The sequence below is a fragment of the Vulpes vulpes genome, chromosome 5, assembly GCF_048418805.1.
Source record: "Vulpes vulpes isolate BD-2025 chromosome 5, VulVul3, whole genome shotgun sequence".
Lineage (NCBI taxonomy): Eukaryota > Metazoa > Chordata > Mammalia > Carnivora > Canidae > Vulpes > Vulpes vulpes.
In genome coordinates this window covers 90,545,933-90,570,879 of record NC_132784.1, presented here as the reverse complement: position 1 = coordinate 90,570,879, position 24,947 = coordinate 90,545,933, and the positions used below count along the sequence as shown (strand labels likewise).

At 41.9% G+C, this 24,947-nt stretch overlaps 1 protein-coding gene across 1 annotated transcript in view; it reads right to left on the bottom strand.

Annotated features, from left to right (window-relative positions):
- The window catches only part of HSD17B12 (hydroxysteroid 17-beta dehydrogenase 12), a 157,810-nt gene that overhangs the window by 48,683 nt on the left and 84,180 nt on the right, over positions 1-24,947 (bottom strand). The window contains exon 4 of the mRNA XM_025991537.2: positions 5,012-5,119. Within this exon, the coding sequence (XP_025847322.1) occupies positions 5,012-5,119 (108 nt within the window). The remainder of the gene's footprint in view (positions 1-5,011; positions 5,120-24,947) is intronic.

Genomic DNA, 24,947 nt, shown 5'->3' with positions numbered 1-24,947 from the left:
GAAAGAAGACAGCAGATGCTTACTTACTTTACATAACAGAGTTAAGAATCCAACTTCTCCACCTTAAGCATTTATAGTCTTATCAAGTTACTGTGACCTTTCTGTATAAATCCAGACAATTCATGGCCCTTTTCTCCCCACTTATCTTACTGAAAATCTGATGTTTCTTTCATGACCAAAGGGCTTTAGCATTTTCCTTTGTAATTGAGCCAATACTAATTTTCTTTATTAAGCACTGACTACATACTTTGGTGGTTAATGCCATTCAAACACAGAGTACAGCTTGGTGATTTATTTTTCATTTTATCATTACTGGTTTATTAATACTCAGTAGAAAAAAAATCCTTCGCCTTCCTATAGATTGCGAGGTCTTACTAAAAATTGATCTACATGTTTATTATTTTAGGAAATGTTAGAAAGGTGAGACTGACATTAAGCACAGGAGGGAGCACAAATAAGACTACTTCCTCCTGATGATGCAGAGATGGAGGTATGTGGGATCTGGGTGGGGAGGAGAGGGAAGAAAAAGGAGCTCTACATACTCAGGGAACCGTAAGAAAAAGATATCAGACTTTCATCCCCACCCCAAACAGGTTCTACAGTGTTACATCCACACTAGAGAAGGAACTCTAAGATTAGAGTTGAAATATGACCTGGTGAAAACATGTAGCTCATAAAAAAGTGTTTTATGCTTATATTGAAGGAGTTTTAATAGTTCCCTCAAAAACCTTAACAAATTGGGACACCTGGGTGGCTCAGGTCATGACCCCTAGGTCCTGGAATTGAGTCCCACGTTGGGGCTCCCTGCAGGGAGCCTGCTTCTCCCTCTGCCTGTGCCTCTGCCTCTCTCTGTGTCTCTCATGAATAAGTAAATAAAATCTTTAAAAAAAGACCTTGACAAATTAAAATCACAAAGCAACATAAGTATATCTACTAGTAACTGTCAAGAATTATGAACACTTCATGGTTCATGGTTAAGGAGCCAGATGTGGTAGGACAGGAAGAAAACTAAGCACAGAGCCAGCTAATAAGAGGATGCATGTGGAAATGGCGCCACAGGCTTGAAAGGATTATGTAAACAACAGCTACAACTATTCTTATTATTAATTTGTCACCAAATGGAAATCTACAATACAGGAGTGTGTGAGATCAGTACTCGGTCAGCACAGCAGAGTGACAGTGTAACTCTAAAGCAGAGTGTCCAGCCTCAGGGCTGCGGAGACCTCAGGCCCTTGGCTGTGGGAGCCCGGCCTGGGCACTGGAGGATGTTTCACAGCATCCCTGACCTCTACCCCTCGGGGCCAGCAGAACTTGTCCCACATACTCCCTCCATTAGTGAAAAGTAGAAATGTCTCTGGACACCGCCAGACAATGCAGAACTGATCCTGGCTGGAAACCATGTTAAAGCATAAGAAAAACATAGAAATTATGGCTCTCCCACACAAATTGAGGATGAGAGACAGCCAATATGAACTAGAGTAAAGATGTCCCTCACTGGGCACAGATGGCTGCCGAACACTTAAAATGTGGCTACTCTGAATTGAGATACGCTGTACGAGTAACACACACACTAGACTGGAAGACTTAGTATGAGAAAGAGAATGCAAAATATTTCAGTAATTTTTTACATGCTTCTTCTGGGATGTCTAGCATGCAAATTAAGATAAAATTTTTTTACATGGATTACATGCTAAAGTGATATTTTAGATACAGTGGGTGAAAATAAAATACATTATTAAAATTAACTTTATCTGTTGTTATTTACCTTCTGTGTCTCACATTGTATTTCTACATTTCTACCAGACAGTGCTGAACTTGTGCAAAAAACTATCCCTCCTCCATACTGTATATTCCGTGCAGCCTTTGATGACAAAGAAGGGAACTAAAAGTGCTCTGTCCTCAGCTTTCTTCTTATGCGCTCTATATTCTCCTTGCACGATCTCCAGCCTTGATGCTTCAATGAGATTACTACTAATCTCCAAGTTCTATCTCCTGTTCAGAGCTCAGCTAACTTAGATATGGGGGGCCTGGCTGGCTCAGTTGGTAGAGTATGTGACACTTGATCTCAGGGTTGTGAGTTCGAGCCCCCACAATGGCTATAGAAATTACTAAACTTTAAAATAAACTAAAAAAAAGAGTGAGAGATCCCTATGTTTTTTAAAAAAATCACACATAAATAAAACCTAGATCCATATACCTAACAACTTACCAATTCCACTTGGACATCCTAAAGGAACCCCAAACTTAAATGATCCTCATTTCAAAATAGATTCCTCCAGGAAGTCCCCATTTTAGTAAACGGCCCCATTGACCAGGTTCTCAATCCAGAAACCTGAAAGTCATCCATGACTTCCCCCCTTCTCTTTCATCCCACTTGCAATCTCTTACAAAGTTCTGCTTCATTTACTTCCTAAATATTTCTGGAATCCTCCTTGCTCCAATGCCATTGATTGGGCCAAGTCACCATTACTTCCCTTTATGTCAACTCCCTCTTCCCTTTATACTCTTATTACACCCTGCCCTGCCCTGTCTTTCCTATTAGAACATTACCCTACATGAGGTCAGGAACTTTCTTGTTTTTTGCTGTGTCTCCTGCTCTCTGATGAATGAATGAATGAGAAAAGAAGGTACAAACTGCTAACTCACAGGCTGCAATTTACTAAAGAGCTAGACTACAAAAACAATGGTTCCATTAGCACAGGAGGCCTGGAAAATATCCGTCTTCATGTCTAAAAGCAGTGCTGATATGTTGACAGAAGTCTTAGGATTCTAGAAGTGGAGAAAAAGTGCTTGGCCACTATGTGCCTTGCACACTCATCCTTAACAGATCTTTCTATTGTGCCTAAATTCACACTGTAAACTTTCTAGATGCTGGATCAGGAAAGAACAGCTGAAGAATGTCTTTTATAATCCTCCAGCCTTGTGGGAAAAGGATGCTTGACATTTTCCATTTTCAATGTCATAGTCCCAGAGTACCCATAGTTTCCAAGATACCCAGGGAAAAACAGCTAAAAGTTATGCAAAGCTTCAAACAATCATGAACTATTTCTGAAAGAAAATTATTCTCCCAGAATATAAATTCAGGATAAATCTCTCCTCATTAGGGAACCTCAATCTACTTTCGTGCCTAAGCCAGCCTCATCCCCCTGTGCATGCACGACTAGTTTGAAAGGGGTGAGGACAGACCATGGCAGTGTCTAGCCTAACTAGAAAGTTACAGCTGCTACTGATGAGGACGTGTTAAAGAGTCACGAACTTGGGGATCCCTGGGTGGCGCAGCGGTTTGGTGCCTGCCTTTGGCCCAGGGCACGATCCTGGAGACCCGGGATCGAGTCCCACGTCGGGCTCCCGGTGCATGAAGCCTGCTTCTCCCTCTGCCTGTGTCTCTGCCTGTCTCTCTCTCTCTCTCTCTCTCGCTCTCTCTCTGTGACTATCATAAATAAATAAAAATATTTTTTAAAAAAAGAGTCAAGAACTTTATAGATGGTGGTGGTGTTTTGGGTATTCCAGAACTAGGCTAAGGAAGAGGGATTTGTAAAAAAGAGTCCAGGCAATATATGTATTTAGAGAAGAGCATGTAGACACAGAGGCAAAAATCAGATCCGTGTCTCCATTCACCTTTTGCCACGGGCTCTCCCAGAAGTGGGAGCAGGGGTGTGGGCAGGAAAGGCACAGGTTATATGTGTTTAACTCTTTTATTGCCTTACCCAGAAATCATATAAAAGACCAATCTTTTATAGTATGGGGAAGGGAGGTGGGGTCTTGATTAAAGAATGTTAGGAAACATTTTTTAAAATGTATTTTCTCTTCATTTTTTCCTCCTTTGATAACCCCCAAAGGAAAATGATTGCAATTATCAGCTTCATACCAATTCAGCCAGTGGGATAAAAAGATTTAGTGAACAAGAAACTTTTTTTTCTCAATTAGATGCTCTGTTTCTTTCTGGGAAGGACTCAAAAATGGTGGGTAACTTTCCAAAGCCCACTTTTCCCCTTAAAATCTGGTAAATCTTTACCATCATAATGTCCAACACTTGCCCTATCTCCACAAAAGCACTGGGTTTTGGTAAGAGCGAGGTAGCTGAGGAATTAACAACAGGGAGTAGTAGACTTGGGAGAAACACACAGAATCCCAGTTGTACCACCCGGTCTTCACACGGCCTTCGGCAAGTCTCTCGGCCACATGTGCTCAGCGGGGGTGATCTCACTCCCAACAGGACAAAAGCTGGTTCAGGGCTGGGCAGATATGAGCTTGCGCTTTGTGTGATGAAGAAGAGAGCTGCAGATAGCACATGAATAAGACATACCATGGACCTGTGGTGTTAAAATTTAATCAGAGGGAAGATTAGGGGAAAATGATGTCTAAAAAGGCTCCTTGGATGAGAGGAAGGTTAGGTAAAGAACAGAAGGCTGAGAGATACTGCCCTTAGCCTTTATTCCTCAACTGTCAAAATGGATCACCATCACCCACTGTAAGGAATTATTATGGTAAAACCGTATCTAAATGCACACAAGAGAGGGGCACCTGGGTGTCTCAACTGGTTCAACAGCTGGTTCTTGATTTCGGCTCAGGTCATGCTCTCAGGGCCCTGGGATCGAGCCCTGCTTTGGCTTCCTCTGAGCTCTGTGGAGAGCCTGCTTGAGATTCTCTCCCTCTCCCTCTGCCTCTCCCCACCCCCGCTCATGTGGGCACATGCACATGCTCTCTCTCTCTAAAATAACTAAATCTTTAAGAATAAATACATACATACGTATGTACATCCAACAAAATAGAATGACAGAAAATAAAGCAGAGAAAACAACAAAAATTGTAAAAATTCATTAAAATATAATTAAAACCACAAAGATCCAAATATATATAATGTTACTAACAATCAACTGTATGAACAAGATAATTTCCTTCTCCCTACTCATTTTACTGACTGAATACCTAAGATCCAAAAAGAAAACGTACAGTTAAAGTTAAATAAAAAGTGCAAGATGCAATCTATAAATGTGGCAAAGATACGAACCTAAAACACCAATTTTAAGACCTGCCAAGCTTGTTTTAATTTTATCATAAATATCTTCTGATGCAAAGTCAACAGCAACGGTCCTTGTTTCCACCTTGAATTTTTCTCCTATGGAAAAAACACAAATGGAGAGAGAAGGAAAATTATAACATGGCAATTAAGATTAAAGCATTTGATGACATTTCCTTTTCAGGCTCTCACCCTCCCCCGCCCCAATTTGATATGAAATTTAGACTAGGATCATGTTAAGCAATCATGAGACCACCTAAGAGATGATACAGAGTCAACACAATAATTCTGCAATAAAAACTCCAATGTTGTTACAGAGCTGCCTGCCTGTTCCTTAATCAGTTCTCCTTCTATAAATCAGTGACTCCTTTTTAGACCCTTAGGTACAAATAATAAAACATGATTCATATAATAATGTTATATACTCTTTAAATATCATTGGTTTTGTGTTTTAATTGCAAATTGATATTCCATAATTTCAGGTAGAAGTCTTTATGTTGTAAAATGTTTTAAAGTGTGGTTAGAAAAGTCCATCTTATTAAAATGTAAATAAGATGCATATGACCGTTGTGGAATTTAGGGGCTTGGGTAATAGTTAATCGTCACTACATTAAAAAAAAAACAAAACACAAAATACACAGAAGCAGAGCTACAAAGTGACAGAAGAGAGACCCCAGTGTTCTGCTTCGCTCAGAACGACTGAGCACACGCGGCGCTACTGGACATCACGCGTGGAGATATGGGACTGTGGAGAAGCGGGACTCACTGAGGAAGAAATGCAGAACATTTACTTGTGCCCTCCCTCGTGAGCCAGTGGAGAAGAAGGCGAGGACTGTGAGGTCCCCCGGTGTGGGTATCAATTTTATTTTCATACCTATTTGCTAAATGACTTTGAGCGGGTCACATATCCCCCACCAGCCTCAGCATCCTCTCCTGAAGATGCAAGTAGTGCTGGCCAACCCACGAACTGAGGCCCAAGTGCTACCTGGTGGTATACAGGGGCACCTCATAAATGCTAAGTCTCCTCTCTCCCCCACCGACCCTGCTCTCACCTCACTTAGTGCAGTGCAGGTGGCTAAGAAGGTTTACTCTTTGGAACTTTACTGAGAGTTCAAAAGAATTACTTGAAACATCCTGCTTCCAAAAAATAATTTTTTCTTCAATTGAAGTAGATGTTGGCTCATCACAGGGCATACGTGAGTCCACACAGGACGTTACTGTTCTTGATCTAACAGGACTTCTGCCTACAGCTGAAGAGCTGGTTCACAAGAGATCTGTCTCTTAGTCTCCCTGAAAAGCCTTTTTTCTTTAAAGATTTTATTTACTTATTTGAGAAAGCGAGCGCACATGAGCAGTGGGGAGGGGCAGAGGGCGAAGCAGGCCCCCAGGGAGCAGGGGGCCCGAGGCGGGGATCCAGGCCAGCCCCCCCCCCCGGGGGGGCCCTGGGATGGTGGCCTGAACCACCTGAGCCCAAGGCAGGTGCCCACCCAGCCCAGGCACGCAGGCGCCCCTCAGGAAGAAGCACTGCCCGACGCGGGAACCACGAAGGGACGCGGAGGGGACTGCGGCCCAGACCAGACCGCAGGCGGCGTCAGGGGCACGCTTGCTCTTGCAGTGCACGGGTTCTTGTACGTGCTCGTGTAACGGGGCCACAGACAGAGCTGTCCCCTCACAGCAGCTCACCAGCAGGTCTTCTCAGAAATGCTTCCCAGGATTTCACCCCAAGTACAGAACACTGCCCCCCTAGAGCCACAGACCCGCCAGGGAAGGAGGCGCATGGCAAAAGGCTGAAGGATACCTTTTAGTAAATGTAAAACTTCATTCAGGAATGAAATAAGATAAATTTATCTATTTGTTTTGGGAAAAACAAACTGTGTTTCCATACTAGTGCTATATCCTGACATTTAAGAAGATTCTCTCTAGTAATAAAAGCACCTCACAATTCCAGAATCAAATTTACTCTTTTAGATCTCACCGGATTTGGGGAATGTACTTATAATGTGGACTCTTACAGCCAGGCTGCTAAAAATATTCAGAGACCCTTAGAGAAAGAATGTCATCTTATTTAATAAGAACGCTCAAGTAAGCTTCTCTTCGTGCTCACGTTGGGTAAGCCAAATGGCTTCCGACGCAGGCTTTCTGGAGAAATCCAGTTTTGACCTCACCCGTGGGTGGCCCCATGTCCCAGGCTGGTGGCCCCGTGGCCGCAGGCGCCACTGTGGCTGCTTCTCCAGGGCCCGGGTCTGGCTGTGCCAGCCCGTAGAGCACAGGCCGCCGAGCACAGGCCGCTGAGCACAGGCCACTGAGCACAGGCCACTGAGCAGAGGCTGCAGAGCAGAGGCCGCCAAGCACAGGCCTCCGAGCACAGGCCGCAGAGCAGAGGCCACCAAGCAGAGGCCGCCGAGCACAGGCCGCAGAGCAGAGGCTGCAGAGCAGAGGCTGCCAAGCACAGGCCTCCGAGCACAGGCCACCAAGCAGAGGCCGCCGAGCACAGGCTGCAGAGCAGAGGCCACTAAGCAGAGGCCGCCGAGCACAGGCCACAGAGCACAGGCCGCCGAGCACAGGCCGCAGCGGTGGCCTGATGCTGCTCGGGCCCATCACCCCTCCCTGCCCCGGGTGGCCCTGGTGCCAGCCATACAGGCCCTGAGCAATTCTCTCTCTCTCTCAAGATTTTACTTATTTATGACAGAGAGCGAGAGAGAGCGAGCATGCGTGCACGTGATGCGGCGGGGAGGAGTAGACGGAGGGGGACAGTCTGTGCCACACTGAGTGCAGAGCCAGTCACAGGGCTCGAGCCCAACCCTGAGGTCACGACCTGAGCCAAAGATCAAGAGTCCAGCGCTTCCGGACTGAGCCACCTGGGTGTCCCCTGGGCAATTCCTTAAACTTAGAATGTTCCCCAAACACATTCAGGGCTTTTGCACTTACTGTTCTCTCTGCCTAGAACGCTCGTCCGCATCTCCTGCGCCTGTTGGGTCTTTAAGCAAATGTTACCTCTTCAGGGAAGCCTTCCTTGACTACCTTTAAAGACCCACAACCACTCCTCCGCTAGCACCCCCTGCGCCCACCCCCCGCTTTATCTCATTCCATGGCACCTAACCGTCCTCTAATATTCTATATGCCTTAATGATGCATGTGTGTTTGTTGTCTGCCTCCACCAGCATTAAACTTTGTGAAGACAAGAGCTTGGGTCTGTTCTGTTCATTTGTTCAACAATATCACAAAGGACCCAGGGTCTTTCCTCCCTCCTCTCTTACCCCCTTAGGTTGGCTCCCCTCCCTCCTGGTTTCACGAGGGCCACTGCCCTTGCAAGCATCCCATACAGACGGCAATGTGCAATGGCAGAAATGGGACATCCCGTTATATGTCCCTTTTATAGAGCCAGGGGAAATTTCCCCAGAGTCCAGCCAACTCCTCTCCCATTTGTTTTCCCAGAATTATGAGATATGCATGCTCTTGACCTAGCCCATGGATGGGCTTTAAGGATTCCATGAACTGCCCCTACTACCACCATGTAGTTATGTGAGATAAAAGTGCCGGATGAACATAAGAATAAGACAGGACATTCTTCTCTCTCTGGGCCCAGGTAATCAGGAGAGAATTTTGAGGAGTGTCTCAAAATGCTGAGGTGGGAGGAGCTGACTTCCTTAGGGAATTGGGGAAATAAATCTAGGTACCTTCCTCCTTCCCGTAACCCATCAGTCCCCCATCTGACCCTGCCAACAGAAGCCAATGCAGATGAACAGACATCCTCTAAATTTAGGATGTATTAAAACACCTGGAACAAAAGTGGGTACCACATGTACATAATACAACCTTCATTTCCACTTTCTCCACCTCCCTAAACCCAGGCTCTTCATAAGACCACCAGCCCACACCTCCCAGCCATAGCCCACTGCTGGGGAAGAATAAGAACTTGATCAAAGCCTTTGCAGAGGTTACTTTTGAGGACACTGATCCTTGCCCACCACAAAGGTGTGAGGGATGACAGCTGTAATAAGTTAAAATCAATACACTGTACATGTAGGATAAAGACACAGAAACAAGCGAATTTGGACCTTGCAAGTCATAGACACTCAAATGCCCCTTCGAGGAAATTCTGGTTGCCCTAGCTGCCAGAATATCATCAGCAAACAGCTTTCGGGTGTCAGCCCCTTCAGAGATGGCCTCAGCGTCAGAGAGCTGCCTGGACCAAGATCATGCCTCTCCCACGACACCCACATCCAGGGACTGTGATCAAGGTGGGAGTATGAAGCCACTGGACAGCTTGTACCTGCCAGCTTCTGAGTCCAAAATTATGGTCTGTTGGCTATCCTATTTTCTGTTCTTTCATCATGTCCTAGCTATAATTATTCTAGCTTTAAGACAAGTTTTAATATTTCTAGTGGTGCGATGCTCCATTATTATTCTTTCTAAAGTTTATTGATTTATTTTTTAAGATTTTAATTATTTATCTGAGACAGCGAGAGAGTGAGAGAGCAGGGGCAGAGGGAGCAGGAGACTCCATGCTGAGCAGAGAGCCCAACGCGGGGCTCCATCCCAGGACCCTGGGATCATGCCCTGAGCTGAAGGCAGACGCTTCACCGACTGAGCCACCCAGGTGCCCTCTTTCAAAAGATTATTGGTTATCCTTACTGTTTTCACTGGGATTCCATTAAACATTTCAATTAAATTTATGAAGGATGACAATGTGGCATTCCCTCCAGGCTTGCCATTTACTCAATGTCTCACAGTAAAATCTTGAGGTTATAAATTCTTAGAGATATTAAAGAACTAAAAAATTCTATTATTAGAATATTACACCCCGTCATGCAAAGATACTCAATACTATTGATTATTCCTACTGTCAAATCACTTGGTATTTGAAATTGATAGGCTGGCATCCTGCTACTTACAACCGTGGCCCAATACAATCATGCCTTCCCTTCCTTTTTTCAGACTGAAGTGATTCTGAGATGGTCTTGGCCCACTGTTTCTCAGCCTAGTGGTGAAGACCAAAAACTAAGAAGCAAAAAGCTGATGTGTGATATGAGCTGTTCAAGGCAGTCAACTCGCCAGAAATGGAGACAGAAAATCAACTCTGGCTTATAGGGAATGAAGCTAGGAAATAGCTGGGATGATAACGTTATTCCCTTTTTACCTACTAATCCACTGAATGCTGCCCAACCACAATTGTAGAATAAGACAAAGAAATATTATTCATAAATATAGAGCTACATAATGCCGAGTATTCTCACTGCCTCAAGCCATTGCACCACTTCCAAGCATGGGTGCCCTGCTCCTCCAGTCATATGGCTGATTTTCACTCCGAGGATTGTAAAATAGTACAAGGTCACGCCTGGAACGGACGCAGAAGGAACTGCACTTATAAGTTCAGTCTCAAGATGTTGCTAACACCTCTCAGTATTAAAACTAGCACATCTTTAGGTTGATGCCTACTAGAGAGGCCATGAAACATATTTAGAATAGCTTTATGTTTAACATACTTCTAGGTCTGACCATCATTATTTTTATTTTGCTCAACAAACTAAATCTCTTAAATTTCAAGTCTTTCCTTAAGTATAATCATATAGTCTTAGAAAGACTTTCCCCATTTTTCCTCTGGGTGCCTGGGGACAGTGAATCTGAGAATGCTAGAACAGAGATCTAATCTACATAAACTCATCTATTATTTTTATTTTGCTCAACAAACTAAATCTCTTAAATTTCAAGTCTTTCCTTAAGTATAATCATATAGTCTTAGACTTTCCCCATTTTTCCTCTGGGTGCCTGGGGACAGTGAATCTGAGAATGCTAAAACAGAGATCTAATCTACATAAACTCATCTATTATTTACAATTTTTCTATCAATAAAACCAAAATTAATATATTAGTTCTCTTGTGCCTACATCTGCTCCAAATAAATGATGTTTTCCCCCTAAGTTTCAGGTACTATCCATTATGAAATTCTTGTTACATTTACCCTTCCCCATATTTTCCATACTATAAATTTCATCATTTAAGATTCAAGTTGGGTCACCAGCCCTGTGGACTGTCTTTTCAGGATTCCCATTTCCTTCAAGGTAAAACTACTTACTCTCTCGGCTGTGTTCCTAGAGACCTTCTCTGTAACCTTAGTAAACACTTCCTATATTATGCAAACAGTCTATTTCCTAACAAACACAGATCTCTCTCTGTCATCTTTATGTATCCTGCACCCAGTGCAACGCCTGGCATACAGCAGAGGTCGCTCAAATGTCTGCTGAGTAAGTAAAAAAATCGAGGCTGATGCCGCTGATTTATTAAAATCATCTTCTCAGTATTTCTTCAACTCTTCCCTATAGAAATAAAACTATATGCTAGTAAGAGATGTCCATTATGAGACATAACAACATAAAGTGCTTACTATCAGGCATTTTAAAGCATTAAGAGAAACTGAGAAACAACTCAGTCCCTCCACTTGTCCTGCATGCGTTGAACTACCGTTCCTATAGAGGCAGAAACATTTTAGAGTTGCAGGAAACCAGCCAGTCTCATGAATAAAGTACTCGAGGAGCTTCACTCAGGGCCTGGAGATGAAGGCTGAAGGTATTTTAGTCACGGGCCCCTCTCCTATCCCCAGTCCTGAAAAAGATAATTAGGGGAGAGGAGTGACTCTTGGGGAAATAGTACTATATTCCATACCTCCCAATTTTAGCTTCTTAAATCTAAATTCATCAAATGCAATTTAGAACCATAAAAATGTATCACAGTGTTTTAAAAAACCCTCCATTTTCACATATAATGTTTTAGAGTATTTACAGTGTAAAAAGCACAATGAGCCTTTTGCACTTTCTCTAATTTTAAGGAGAAAACAAAGAAAAAATGTCCCCTAACTACATTCTCTCTACTTCCCTCCTTTGGCTATTTTCCTTTTTCACCCCCAGGCTTACCATCTTCTTCCTCCCCTACATAGGGTGTCACATCTCCCCACAGAGACAGCCTCCCTTATGTAGCCATGGAGCAGCAGTGATTGTGCCCTAGAAGGGAATAATTCTATCTGACTCCATTTTTAAAGACTCATTTAATTATAATTATCAGAGATGCTACACAAATAATGGTCCATTTCTTTTTTTTTTCATTGCCCTTGAAAGCACTCTCATGATCATTTTAACCTCATACGAAGAGACCCATTTTCGGTCAAATGAAAAAATTCATCATAGCCTCACCAGGATTCCATCCCAAACCAAGTGTTTCTTTATATTAACCCAAGATTATTATATTTTATTCATTACAGGCTATCTTACTAGAGCTACCACCTGAAATAAACACAAACTATATATGATGCAAATCTGTTCTAATGAACGCACATGAACAGGTCCCATTCTTTTGAGAGCCCCGATTTCCACACTGGGTTCAGGTATTGCAGACACCTGGGTTCAGGTATTGCAAGGCACCTTTGGAGACATTTTCAAATAAAGATGTTTCTTTTTTACACTTAGGAACAAAACTAAACCAAACTAAACAAATGGCCCGCTAATGGAAACATCTGAATTTTATGTCCTGAGGTGAGAAAAATGCTAAAAATATTCCGAACATTGCTAAAGGGTCCAAGATGAGATCACTAATGTGATGTAAGGAGAGCGTCTGCGTGCCCCAGAACTCTGGTGCTGAAGCCCTACCTCCAGGCCCCGGGTCTGGAGGAGCCTTGGGAGGCCACAGGGGAGGCTCTCCGGGGGACTGGGTGTCCCCAGGAGCGGGGCGGAGCTCTGCCCACGTGCAGCACCGAGGCGAGGGCAGCTCCTCAGCAGCGGGCGCCCTCCTGGGCCCTTGATCTTGGGCCTCCGCCTGGAGGACTCGGGGGGCCCAGGCGTCCTTTAGGACGCGCACCCGGAGGCCGTGCTCTGCGGCCGCACCGGCCAGAGTGGGCGTCGTCTGAAGTCACGGGGCACCCCGGGGCCTGGGCCTGGCCGGCCCAGGAACCCCGCACTGCGGGACGCAGCAGCACCCTGCGGAGTTGTGGGGGCGGCCAGCGGCACCGGGAGCCGCCCGCCCGGCCTCGACCACCACACGAGGCCGGGCGCCCTGCCTATTCTCTGTATCATCCATTCTTTCCTCTTCGCAGCAGCTGCGTATCTTTTCTCAAACTGCATATGTACATCCAAGTCTACTTTAAAAGTCATTTATTTGTTCCGGTATTATTCGTGGAATCAATGGTCATGTGCTATTTTTAGCAACGCCTTTAGTGTCCAAGTCCTTCCTTGCCCAATCAGCCTGTAATTAACCTTTGAATTACTCTGTGTTATCTGTTCCAAAAGGCACATTTTTACTCATATTTTTTGTCTCTGAAATCACGATGCCATACAATTGATGGCATGCCAGTTTAACTGGTGATTTTTCTTTCTTAATGCTTACAAGCTGCCTCATTGTTTCATGATCACTGGTGTCTCAGATTTGATGAAAGAACTCTAGAACCCTGCTGACAATCCAGCCTTCTTTTTAATGTCACAAAATAGACCAAGGACAGCTTCCAAACACAAGATCTCAGTATTCCAGTGCTTATTCCACCAGCATCACTAGTTCGACGGCAGATTTCCCATCCTAAACTAAGACCCAAAAACCTTAGCATACGTTCATTCATTTGCAACCAGACAAAGCATCTCACTCTCTAAATTGTCAGCTATGAGAGCAGTGTCCATGTCTGGGTTTTTCTTTGCCACTACACACTCCGAGCCCAACAGTACCTGACTCACTACGGGAGCTCACTATACATGTTTTGATTAAGTAAATTCAAGAAGGACACCCTGAACAGCCCCACTTGTCAGACTTTACCCTGAGTATAACAGCAGATACTCTCAAATAGGTCATATTTTGGTGAAGGAGAGATGCGTGAACCCAACTGTTGCTCATTTACATGAACAAAGAGTGCAAAGAGAAAGCACCTCACTCTTGCACAGTGGAATTTTAAATAGGAGGTGACATCTGCGTGGAGTCCTTGCATAGCAGTTGGCCATGCAGAGAAGGGGGAGAGGTGGGCAGAGGCAGAAAGCAAGGGAAAGAAAAAGCCTGTTCTGAGAATTCCTATGCAGTGCAGAGGGGAGGAAAGAACACACTCTGTAGCAGGAAGTGGACAGAGGTTTCACATGCCAGGATAACAAACAGGGCTAGTGACGTAATTTGCGGGGCCCGATTTAAACAAAATAAAAATGCGGGGCCCCTTGTTCAAAAATTATTAAGAATTTCAAGATGGTAACAGTAGAGCATTAATTAAACCAAGTTTGGGCCCTTCTAAGTGGGAATGCAGAGGCCACACGCCTATGAAGGCAGCCAGCCCTATAAGGCTCTTAAACTGGGAAATGAAATATCACACTTGTATTTTAGGAAGGAAACACTAATGGCAGAGGAGAGGACATAGAGCCTGTTCTAAAGAGTGGCGGGCAGCAAGGAGAGAACACAGCAGCTGCTGCTTTCGTCCCTTGTTGAGAAAGTCCCCTCATCCCTAAGGGGAGAGGCAGGCTGCCTGGGAGAGACTTCTGATTTAGCTTTTTGGTTATTTCTTAGTAGAGCAAGTTTTTTCTTGAGGTAGCTTACGTCTCTCTCTTCATTGGCTTAAAAAAAATGAAATTACTATCAATGAGATTTGGGCCAGAGTTGACCAACTTTCCACACAGGATCACCATGAACTAAAAACCAAGCTGGCAAGCAAAAGATACTTTTTTTGTAACCCTCCATATATTCCTCCCTTTGTCTTTCAAAAAGAAAGATAACTAAAATTAGTCAGAAGTCAAATATCACACAGTACCTTCTAAAAATTCTGATTGAGCTACCTTTTTTTTTTTTTTTAAGTAACCACTTTTTATTTTAACCTGTCACTTTGTTCTCACAAGACTGTTGTGCTTTTGTGAAATTTTCCCACAGGAAGAAAGTATTCTTTTCGAGATCTGGGTCTCTCATTTTGGTATTTAGAAAAAAGAAGCTTAACGGTTGCTTTTATTTCTTTAAAAAAAAAAAAGGAACTTTTGAAGAAATTACCATAAAATTTAAAATATCAGCTATTGAAATGAATATTTACTTTATGGCAATTAACACTTTGAAGATAAATATAGTTCAACAACATTTTGCCAAGAGTAGAACCATCCTTCCGTGCAACACATACACACAAAAAAGCCTCTTCATTTAAATTGTTAAAAGAGCATAGTTTTTACATATCAAACCAAAATAAAAGCAAAAAAAAAAAAAAAAAAGCCTGATTTAGAGTTTCTTTCTCCTGCACTTTTAGAAGTCAGGATAAGAACTTGACACAAATCATCCTGACTCTACGATACTCTGAAGAACCCAGAGGCACCATGTAAAAAAATACACAGGGTTGCAGTTAACATTCTACCAACTAAACAGGAGTAATAACTACTATAGTTATCAGTTACTGAACATCAGCTGGATGTCAAGAATTCTACTAAGTGACATTACATCATTTAATCTGCATAAGAATTTACAGGTATATTGCTGAAACTTGCAAATGATTATTCTCATAATTTTCAGTTTTCAATATTTAAAAGGCCATTATTTATTTGGTTGTTGTTTTGTTTTGTTTTTTAATTTTGAAATAATCTCAAGCAAAGAAAAGTTGCAAATACTGTACAGGTAACTTTTTTTCCTGAACCATGTCAGATTCAGTTGCTAACAAGATGTCATCCATCACCCATAAATACTTCAATGTAGTGGTTCTCAAAGCGTGGGCCATGGCTTTGAGGGTCCCTGAGAGTCAAAAATACTCAGACGTTAATTATCTGCATTCTTCAGTGTGCTGACATTTGCTCTGATGGCACAAAAGCAATGGTGTGTAAAAATGCTAAACCCATACCATGAATTAGAGCAATGGCACCTAACTATATCCTCCACAGATTTGCAGGGAAAAGGAAAAAGCCAGTTGTGTTTGAGAATGTCCCTTGAAGAAGCAGTAAAATCATTAATTGTATTAAATCTCTACCCTTGAGGACACATTTTTAATGTGCTGTATGACAAAATGGGAAGTACACAGAAAGCACTTTTTCTGTGTGCCTAATTCAATGGGTGTCTTGAGGAAAGCATCTGTGCAACAGAGTTCTGTAAGCTGAATTAGGCTCTGTTTTCATACTGAACCATTTTACTTGAAAGAACAATGGACAGAAAAACCATGCTTCTTCAGGTTTAGCACATTTTTAAAAATGAAATAAGTCTGTCATTTTAGAAAAACAACCAACAGTATTTGTCGTCCATGATAAAATTTGAGGTTTTAAGTGAAAAATCAGAATTTTGTAAAACCTGTAGCTACCTTCATGTGCTTGAGAGAAAAGGTTTTTCTGATAAGATTGGGAATGATACTAATGATTGGGATTTTTTTGGTGCTGTGTCAACATTTGTGAAATCTGCAAAACTCTGGAATCAATACTGATGACCAACACACACAGTTATAAAATCGTAATGCATAAAAGACTTATGCAAAGTGCAAGGCAGACAAGTGGATTTTAACGTAACTGATTATGAAAATCCATTGATACGTTTTCAGATTCCTTGCTGCAACTAACTTTTAAGAATCTTCCATTTATGGAGTTTTGATGTAGTATCAAAGAAGAATATCCACAACTACCTGAAGAGGCTATTCAAATCACTTCCTATTTTCCAACTACATTACCATGTAAAGCCAGATTTTCTTCTACTTCAACCAAAATAACATTGCAGCAGACTAAATGCAGAAGCAGATATGCAAATGAGACTGTCTTCTACTGTGCCAGATATTAAATAGATTTGCAAAAATGTAAAACGCCACTCTTGTCACTGAATTTTGTTTTGCTTCAGAACATATAGTTGTCTTTCCTGCTAAAAAATGTTAGATGAACATACAATGGGTTTACTGTTATTCTTAGAGGAATTAAATAATTTTTTAATTGGTTTGAATTTCTAAGGTAATTAATGTTGACAGCTGTATCCCAGGTAAACCGAAGCTCTTTGGGGCCCCTCGACATTTTAGGAGTTGTAAAAGTGTCCTGAGACTAAAAAGTTTATGTATGCTGCTGTTGTATTTCCTACAAACACAGTCTCCAAAATCAGCCATCAAAAGCAGGAAATTTATACTGATGCATTACTGCCTCTAGGCCTCAGAGTCTGATCCAGTTTCACCAACTGCCCCAACAATGTCCTTTGCAGAGAAAGGATCCAAATCAGAGTCACCTGACACATCTTGTTCAGCCTCTTCCAATCTGGATCAGCTTTTCCGTCTTCTCTTGACCTTTACGACTTTGATACTCTGAAGATTACAGGCCAAATGGTTTGTAGAATATCCCTCAACTTAGGTACGTGTGTGTTTCCACACGATTAGCCTTAGGTCATGCACCCTTGGCAGGACCACCGCCGAAGCGAGGCTGTGTTTCTCACCACATCCTATTCGGTGGCACACAGTTTCAATGTCCCACTACTGACTGAAGGAAGTCTGATCTCTTACTAAGATGCTGTCTGCCCGACTCCTCCCCGGTGAGGTTACTATTTTTCCCTTTGTAGTCAACAGGTATTTTGGTATTCTGTAGGGAGATATTTTGATACTATATAAAATCCCATTTTAAAAAAATTGAAGTATAATTAGCATATGGTTTTTATTAGTTTCAGGTGTACAATATAGTGACTCAACTATTCCATACGTTCCTCAGTGCTCATCAGGATAAGTATATTCTTAAGAGCTATTCCACACTCATCTTCTATTCTCCCAGCCCCAGCCCTGAACCAGCCATTTCTCCAAGGATCCCTGGATCCTTTATTAGAAAACCTATCTAGAACCAAGATGTAGGTGCAGAGTTTGCTCATTGCAGTTGGGGTGTTGCTGCCCCCAGGAAGGACCATAGGCCTGGGCAACCAACACTGGAAGGGTGACAGGCTCAAGACAACCACATACTGGGGACTGTCCCACAGAGCAGCTAGTTGTCCACTGAGAGACACCACTAGAGATGCTTTTATAGAGAAGCCAAAGATCCAGTAGGGGGGCCTTGAGGGTTCTCCTCCAGAGCTCAGATTTACATTTACATTGTAAATCATCTTGGATACTAAACACACAAATGTCTTAGATGCATGCTGTGCAATAGAGGCTGATAAAATAGTGTTAAGTTAGGCTTTGATTTGAGAAGGGATAGGTTTGTGGCCTTCACTTGGTGAATAAAAATGTAAATAAATACTTGAGCTCTGTAGGGGCAAAACAAGCTCTTGGTTACTTATTGAGTTTCATGCTAAATGTATATAAGCGACTAACTGTATACTTTGCTCAGAGCATTTCCAGAAAGTGTGCCAAACAGATATTGAAAAGTAAATCCCATCTGCCCACAGAAACAACTTTATAATTGGAATTTCTATTACTAAAATCAATCGTAGCTAAGCCCAGTAATATACCATAAATACACAAACATACAATGCCATTAAATGCTCTGTAATTTAAAATAGTAAAACTGTGTGCCCAAATACTGATTGTCTCGAAGACCCAATTTACTGTAAAGCGTGTATATGTATGAGTGTCCGTGTCTGTGTGTGTGTGTGTGTGTGGCCTACAATACATGGTATATAAAAATGTATATATTTGGCCTTAAAACATGTTAGTTAGTCACATTTATCTTAATATACAACAAAACTGCCTCCTTAGAATTTAGAAGAATGATTTAAATAGTATGGGCTTTTAAAAAAGAAGTTCAAGGAAGTATAAGCTAAACCTTCTATATCAGCACATTTCTCTAGGGCTGACAGAGGCAGTGTCACTTCCATTGCCCATATACTTTCAAAGTATTGCAGTAGAAGCTCAACAGATATTAGAATAAAAAGGGATGAACCAAGATTGGTATTAGACCATAATGCCAATACACACTGGCTGGATCAAAGCAATTATCAGAGGAGTCCCTGAATTCCTTAAAATTGCAGGCAAAATATTCTGTATATTTCAGTGACCTTGAACAACACGGGTTAGACAGTATGGGTCACTTATACATGGATTTTTTACAGTACAGTACTGTAAATGTATTTTCTCCCAGAATTATGGGCACATCTAAGGCGAGGAGGCTCCTAGGATTTTTCCAATAGCATTTTCTTTTCTCTAGCTTACTTTATAGTATAAGAACAGAGTATATAATAGATATAACACACAAAATGTGTTAATTGACTGTTTATGTTATAGGGAAGGCTTCTAGTCAACAGGTTATCAGTACTTCAGTTTTTGAGGAGTCAAAAGTTACACATGAATCTTTGACTACGTGGAAGGTCAATACCCCTAAGCCCCAGATTATTTATAGGCCAACTATATACATACATATTTTTATAGGGATGTTTTTTATCATTTTAATTCACAAAAAGGTCATGACCCTCAAAAGAGTAAAAAATTTGGTTGTTAAAATAATACTCCTCAGAAATAACCACCATGAATGGTCTGAGCTACATAACCTTGCAGACCTTTTTTTTGGATACATATCTATATGTGTTATATACATACAAAATGTTTTCATGAGTTTAGTATTTGTGGGGTTTTTATTATTGTTGTTTTTCAAAAGTAAGACCAGACTTTCTTGAAATATGCTACTCCACAACTTGCTTTTTTTCAGTAAAGATGGCCTTCCATGTCAATACATATAGATAGACTTTTTAAATTACATGGAAAGGCTGGGCCATAATTTATTCAACCAGTCATTCAATACACAGTATGAGCAGGGACAGATCAAAGGAAGAATTCATTATACTAGAGAAGGGGAATGCATCAAGGCAAGCTAAAAAAAAAAAAACCCAGAACGCCAATGAAGTCAGGGGTACTTTTTTAGGTCATCAAGACCTTATTAAAAACACAACAACAATAGCAAAAAAAAAAAAAAAAGAAAAGAAAAAGAAAAAGACAAAATAAGGATGGAGAAACTGCAGTGTTTACATGTTACCACCAATACCAAAAGCAGTTTGGCCAAAAAGAATTATGGGCACATCTAAGGCGAGGAGGCTCCTCACATGTGCCCCCTATTCCAGGACCCCTCCCCAGGCCAAAGACACGATAATAAGAGAATAAATATTGCATATTTTATATACAAATAAAGTATGTAAAATAAGCCCTGCCTTAAGGCAGAGTCTAGTCAAGCCCACCTTGGGGAAAGGTCTGGGGAAGAATCTGAGAAAGGCTCTACCACAGGCATCAAAGGCATAAAGTCATAAAGGAGAGACCCCTGGAGTAATAAAGAGCCATACTGAGCCAGAGCTTTCCAGAGTATCTGGGGCCGCTGGTCACTATGTTACCCACATAACTACGGTCAGACAGGTGACAGCACACAGCTGCAGTTTTAATAATCCATACCAAGGTTTGGAAGGAATCACTGACCAAGAAGAGGTAGCAGCTCACATTCTCACCACCCTATGTATGAGCTGATCTAGTAACACAGAGTAATCTAGCTTTTTCTATCTCTAGTGAGGCCTGGGCCCTATCTTTGCTCAAAGAGGACACTGGAATAGGGGGCCATTGACAGACATTCAGATAATTTCTCATTTTTCACATGGTATAAGCAATACCATGAATATCCTGCACATAAATCTTTGTGCAGTTTACCTGAGTTTTTCTGTAGGATAAACTTCTAGAAGTAGGATAGTCAGATCAAAGAGTGTGTGTGTGTTTATAGAGATGGAGTACAGGAGAAAAAGGGAATCAACTTTCACTTTTTATAATTCTATACAGTTTGAATTAATTGGTTAATTTCAGAAAAATATCACTTTTCTCATTTTATTTATTTATTTTTAAAGATGTTACTTATTTATTCATGAGAGACACAGAGAGAGAGGCAGAGACACAGGCAGAGGGAGAAGCAGGCTCCCTGGAGGGGAGCCCGACACGGACTCGATCCCAGGACCCCAGGATCACACCCAGAGCCAAGGGCAGATGCTCAAGCACTCAAGCCACCCAAGCGCCCCTCACTTTTCTCATTTTAAAAGAAAAAAAGTACTTCCTTAGGTCAAAATTGGCTCCCAGGTCTATAGGAACTATAAAGAGAGCCAGGCTGCAAAGAGTCAAATATATAAAGAGACAAAGTGTTCACTAGAAGCTAGAGGAGTCGCTGGAGAGACCTGGATACAAGAAATAGGAGTCACTGAGGCAGGTCATGCCAAGGTTCATTCAAGCACAGGCTGCAGAGCTGGCCAGGGGCATCGAATGGTTAGGCCTCCCCATAAGGCTGCTCCTATCACGTAAGTAAACATGCCGGACTCTCTCCACTCGACACTCGTGACCACACACACTCCCTGGCAATAGGTGGCATGCTCACGAAGGAAGCCTCTGGCTCTGTTTTGGCTTCCTTTATACATGACAACAGGGAGCAGTTACACTGGTAAGCGCTACAGCCTGCACCGCCATTATACTTAAAAACAAACCAATGCAAAAACAAACAAAACCGGGCATTCCAATTTTGTTTATCATCCTACTAAACTTGATTTCAGGCAAGTTTTCCCTTTAAAGGTATATGTATTCTTGAGTCTCCCAACAGAAGCAGGTTTCAGGGCCTGCAAATTTATATGCCAGTTCCTAAATCTTGGTTAGCTCTCCAGGAGCTCCCTTTAGAACTGAACAGTGTGAAATTTAAGTGCTCAGTCCTGGACACGTCAGGCACATGGGCTCTCCCTCCCACATCCCCCACCCCCCAGGACAGTGCCCTGCGGCAGCAATCCCCAACGTATCATTGCTGGCCACACTGAGCACCTGGCCCCTCATCCTTGCACCCGGCTCACAGGCCAGACTCCACTGCGTACTGCAGCTGAATACACGCCTCTCAAAATTTGGAACTCTGTTAATCTTTCTCCCATCTCACAGGGCTCTTAAAAAAAAAAGAAAAATCACAAAAGCAACTTTTGAGTGCTTACTCCATGCCAGGCACCCTGTCAAGTGTTTTTTGTGGATTATCTCATTTAATTCTCCAACTATCTTATATGACACAGTCAAGGACTGTCTCTGTTTCAAGATGAGGAACTGAAGTGAAATAGTTTGCCGATGTCAGAAAGCTCTGTTAGAGACCAGCTGGGAACCTAGACACCCAGCGATGGAGAAGGTGGCTCATTCCCACCTACACTACTCTCTTGATGATGTCAGGTGCTGCTTCCCTAGAAGTTGAGGCTGGAAGCCCTACTACATTCAGATCAAAATTCTGTGAGGAACAAAACAAATATTTCAGTTTTAGAATTACTCTTGCCTTGCTGATAACTGTCACTACATTTAACTCATAAACTCACTTCTGAAACTCTCACTATATGAGAATATCTGGAAACATGGCCCTGAACACTCTGACTTTGGCTTATCAGTTTTTAGGTAATTCGATTCTGGATAGTGTCATAATGGTACCAAAGCATATCTTCCACAGTTTCTTTTTAGAAGGCAGTTGATGCTACAGACATTTATTCACTCACTGAACAAATTTTTAGAGAATACCTGCTATGGGTCAGGTGCTGTTAGCCATGACCGAAACTAAGTTGCTTACCTTGGAGCTTAGAGACTATTTGAGGGAGAAAGGAAAGAAATAAGTAAAAATACGATACATCAGATTTGGTAATAAATGCCATCAAGAAAATATGAAGCAAAGCAAGGGAGATAGGGAATGAAAGAACAATTATTTAAAAATGAGAGTATTTTTTGAAGCTAAGAAAATGTCCATTCCAAATTTGTCAAACTGATACCTCATTCCGTTTAAATTCCTGTGTCAAATCCTAATGTGCAACAAATTTGTAATACAACAGGTAATTAATGGATCAAATTACACAAATAATTAAATGATGAATCCTAAAGAAGTAAATTTTATTTGTTTTTGCTATACTTTTCAATTATTTCTTTTCTTTAAGATTTTATTTATTTACTTACTTGAGAGAGAGATGGGGGGGGGGGGGCAGAGGGAGAGGCAGAGAGAGAATCTCAACCAGACTCCATGCTAAGCACAGAGCCTGATACAGGTCTCGATCCCAAGAGTCAGACACTTAACTGAATGAGCCACCCAGGCATCCCACTTCTCAATTATTTCTAAGCAAAAAATTGAATGCTTGAAAATTTTTCAAAGGATAAATATCACACAATATAATGTAAAATATAAAACACACTGTCCATCTTAATAAAACCCATGTCCCTATATATGTACCTTCAGTCCAATTTTTAGGAAGTCTAATTGTAGATTTGAGGAAGCCTATTGTCAAATCCCAAAGATTTGTTAGCCTACTTCTGGTGATCACACCTAATGTGGGGCTTGAACTCACAATGCTGAGATCAAGAGTCTACCAAATAAGCCAGCCAGACATCCAATATCCTTTTACCTTTATAAGCTTCAACAATGACCACAGCATCACTGTCATGAAAAGTTACCCGGAAAAGTAAGGGCTAATGTCTTTTTTCTCCCTTTTATCTGCTCCCATTCCTCATTATCAAATGCCATAAGCAAACAAGAATTAAGAGCTATGAAAGCGGGATCCCTGGATGGCGCAGTGGCTTAGAGCCTGCCTTTGGCCCAGGGCGCGATCCTGGAGACCCGGGATCAAGTCCCACGTCGGGCTCCCGGTGCGTGGAGCCTGTTTCTCCCTCTGCCTGTGTCTCTGTCTCTGTCTCTCTCTCACTGTGTGCCTATCATAATTAATTAATTAATTAATTAATTAATTAATTAAAAAAAAGAGCTATGAAAGCACATCACATTTCATTGGGAAGTCATGAAAAGTATTTCACTGTAGGAAGTTTTGTAAAAAAAAAAAAAAAGCAATAGGTGTTGTATGTAAGTGAGGAATCACTAACTGTATACCTGAGACTAATATTACATTGTATATTAACTAAATGGAATTTAAATAAAAACTTGGAAGAGCGGGGCCTGGTGGCTCAGCCCTTCAACCATCAGACCCTTGATTTCAGCTCAGGTCAGGGTCTTGAGATTGAGTCCCCTGTCTGGCTCTGTGCTGGGCATAGAATCTGCTTAAGATTCTCTCTCTGCTTTCCCTCTGCTGCTTCCTGCTCACTCTCCTTCTCTCTCTCTCTCTTTCTCTCAAAAAAACAAAACAAAACAAAACAAAACTTGGAAGAAAAAAAGGCAGTAAGGAGGCTTGTACATCTTCCTTAGGAAGACTAAAACAATACAAGAGATAATATCCTTATGTGTGATTATGTCACGTATATGATACGTAGAAATGCAACATACATATGTATAAGAATGTATATATGTAAACATGTATTTGGCAAGATACATATAAGAATAGCACACGTAGGGGCACCTGGCTGGCTCAGTGGAACATGGGATTCTTGGTCTCAGGACTGTGAGTTCCAGGCCCGTGCTGGGTGTAGAGATTAGTTAAAAATGAAATCTTAAAAAGAAGAAGAAAAAATAGCATGCGTATAAGATGCTACCTTGCACAGCACACAGTATGTGAGGCAAATAAAACAGAGAAAGGAGAGTAGGGAGGAGTCTGGGGAATGTGAGGGAGCAGATCACCCTAGATCCTGCTACCGGTTATCTCCCATGAAATTACGGAGATGCTAACTTTTATTATTCTCTCAAACACCTGAGTCAGCAAAATTATTTTGCAAATGTCAATGAATTCCAACAACTTTTCAAGTGGCGGCCTGTTAGAACCAGAAATGGGAAAAGCAGCGGCAAATTTTCTTTAGCAGTAGGTATTAGAGGCCTGGATGACGAAAAGCAGAAAGATGAACAAAATTCAGTAACCTGCCGCAAGCATCCTGCCCACAGGGAAAGCAGTGTGGATCGTGTGGGAGACATTTTGTGGACTGCCCTGGGTGAAAACCAGTTAAATTTCTCATTCTGCCCCAAGAAAGCAATGAACATATAAGCAAAGATTGAAAGTTAGACCTTCCCCTACGTTCAAAAATGTCTTAAGGACATTACCTTGTTTGATCTTCACAACAATCCGCTAAGTTACACAGAGCAGGTATTATCAATGTCACAGACAGGAACGAACCCATCCTGCA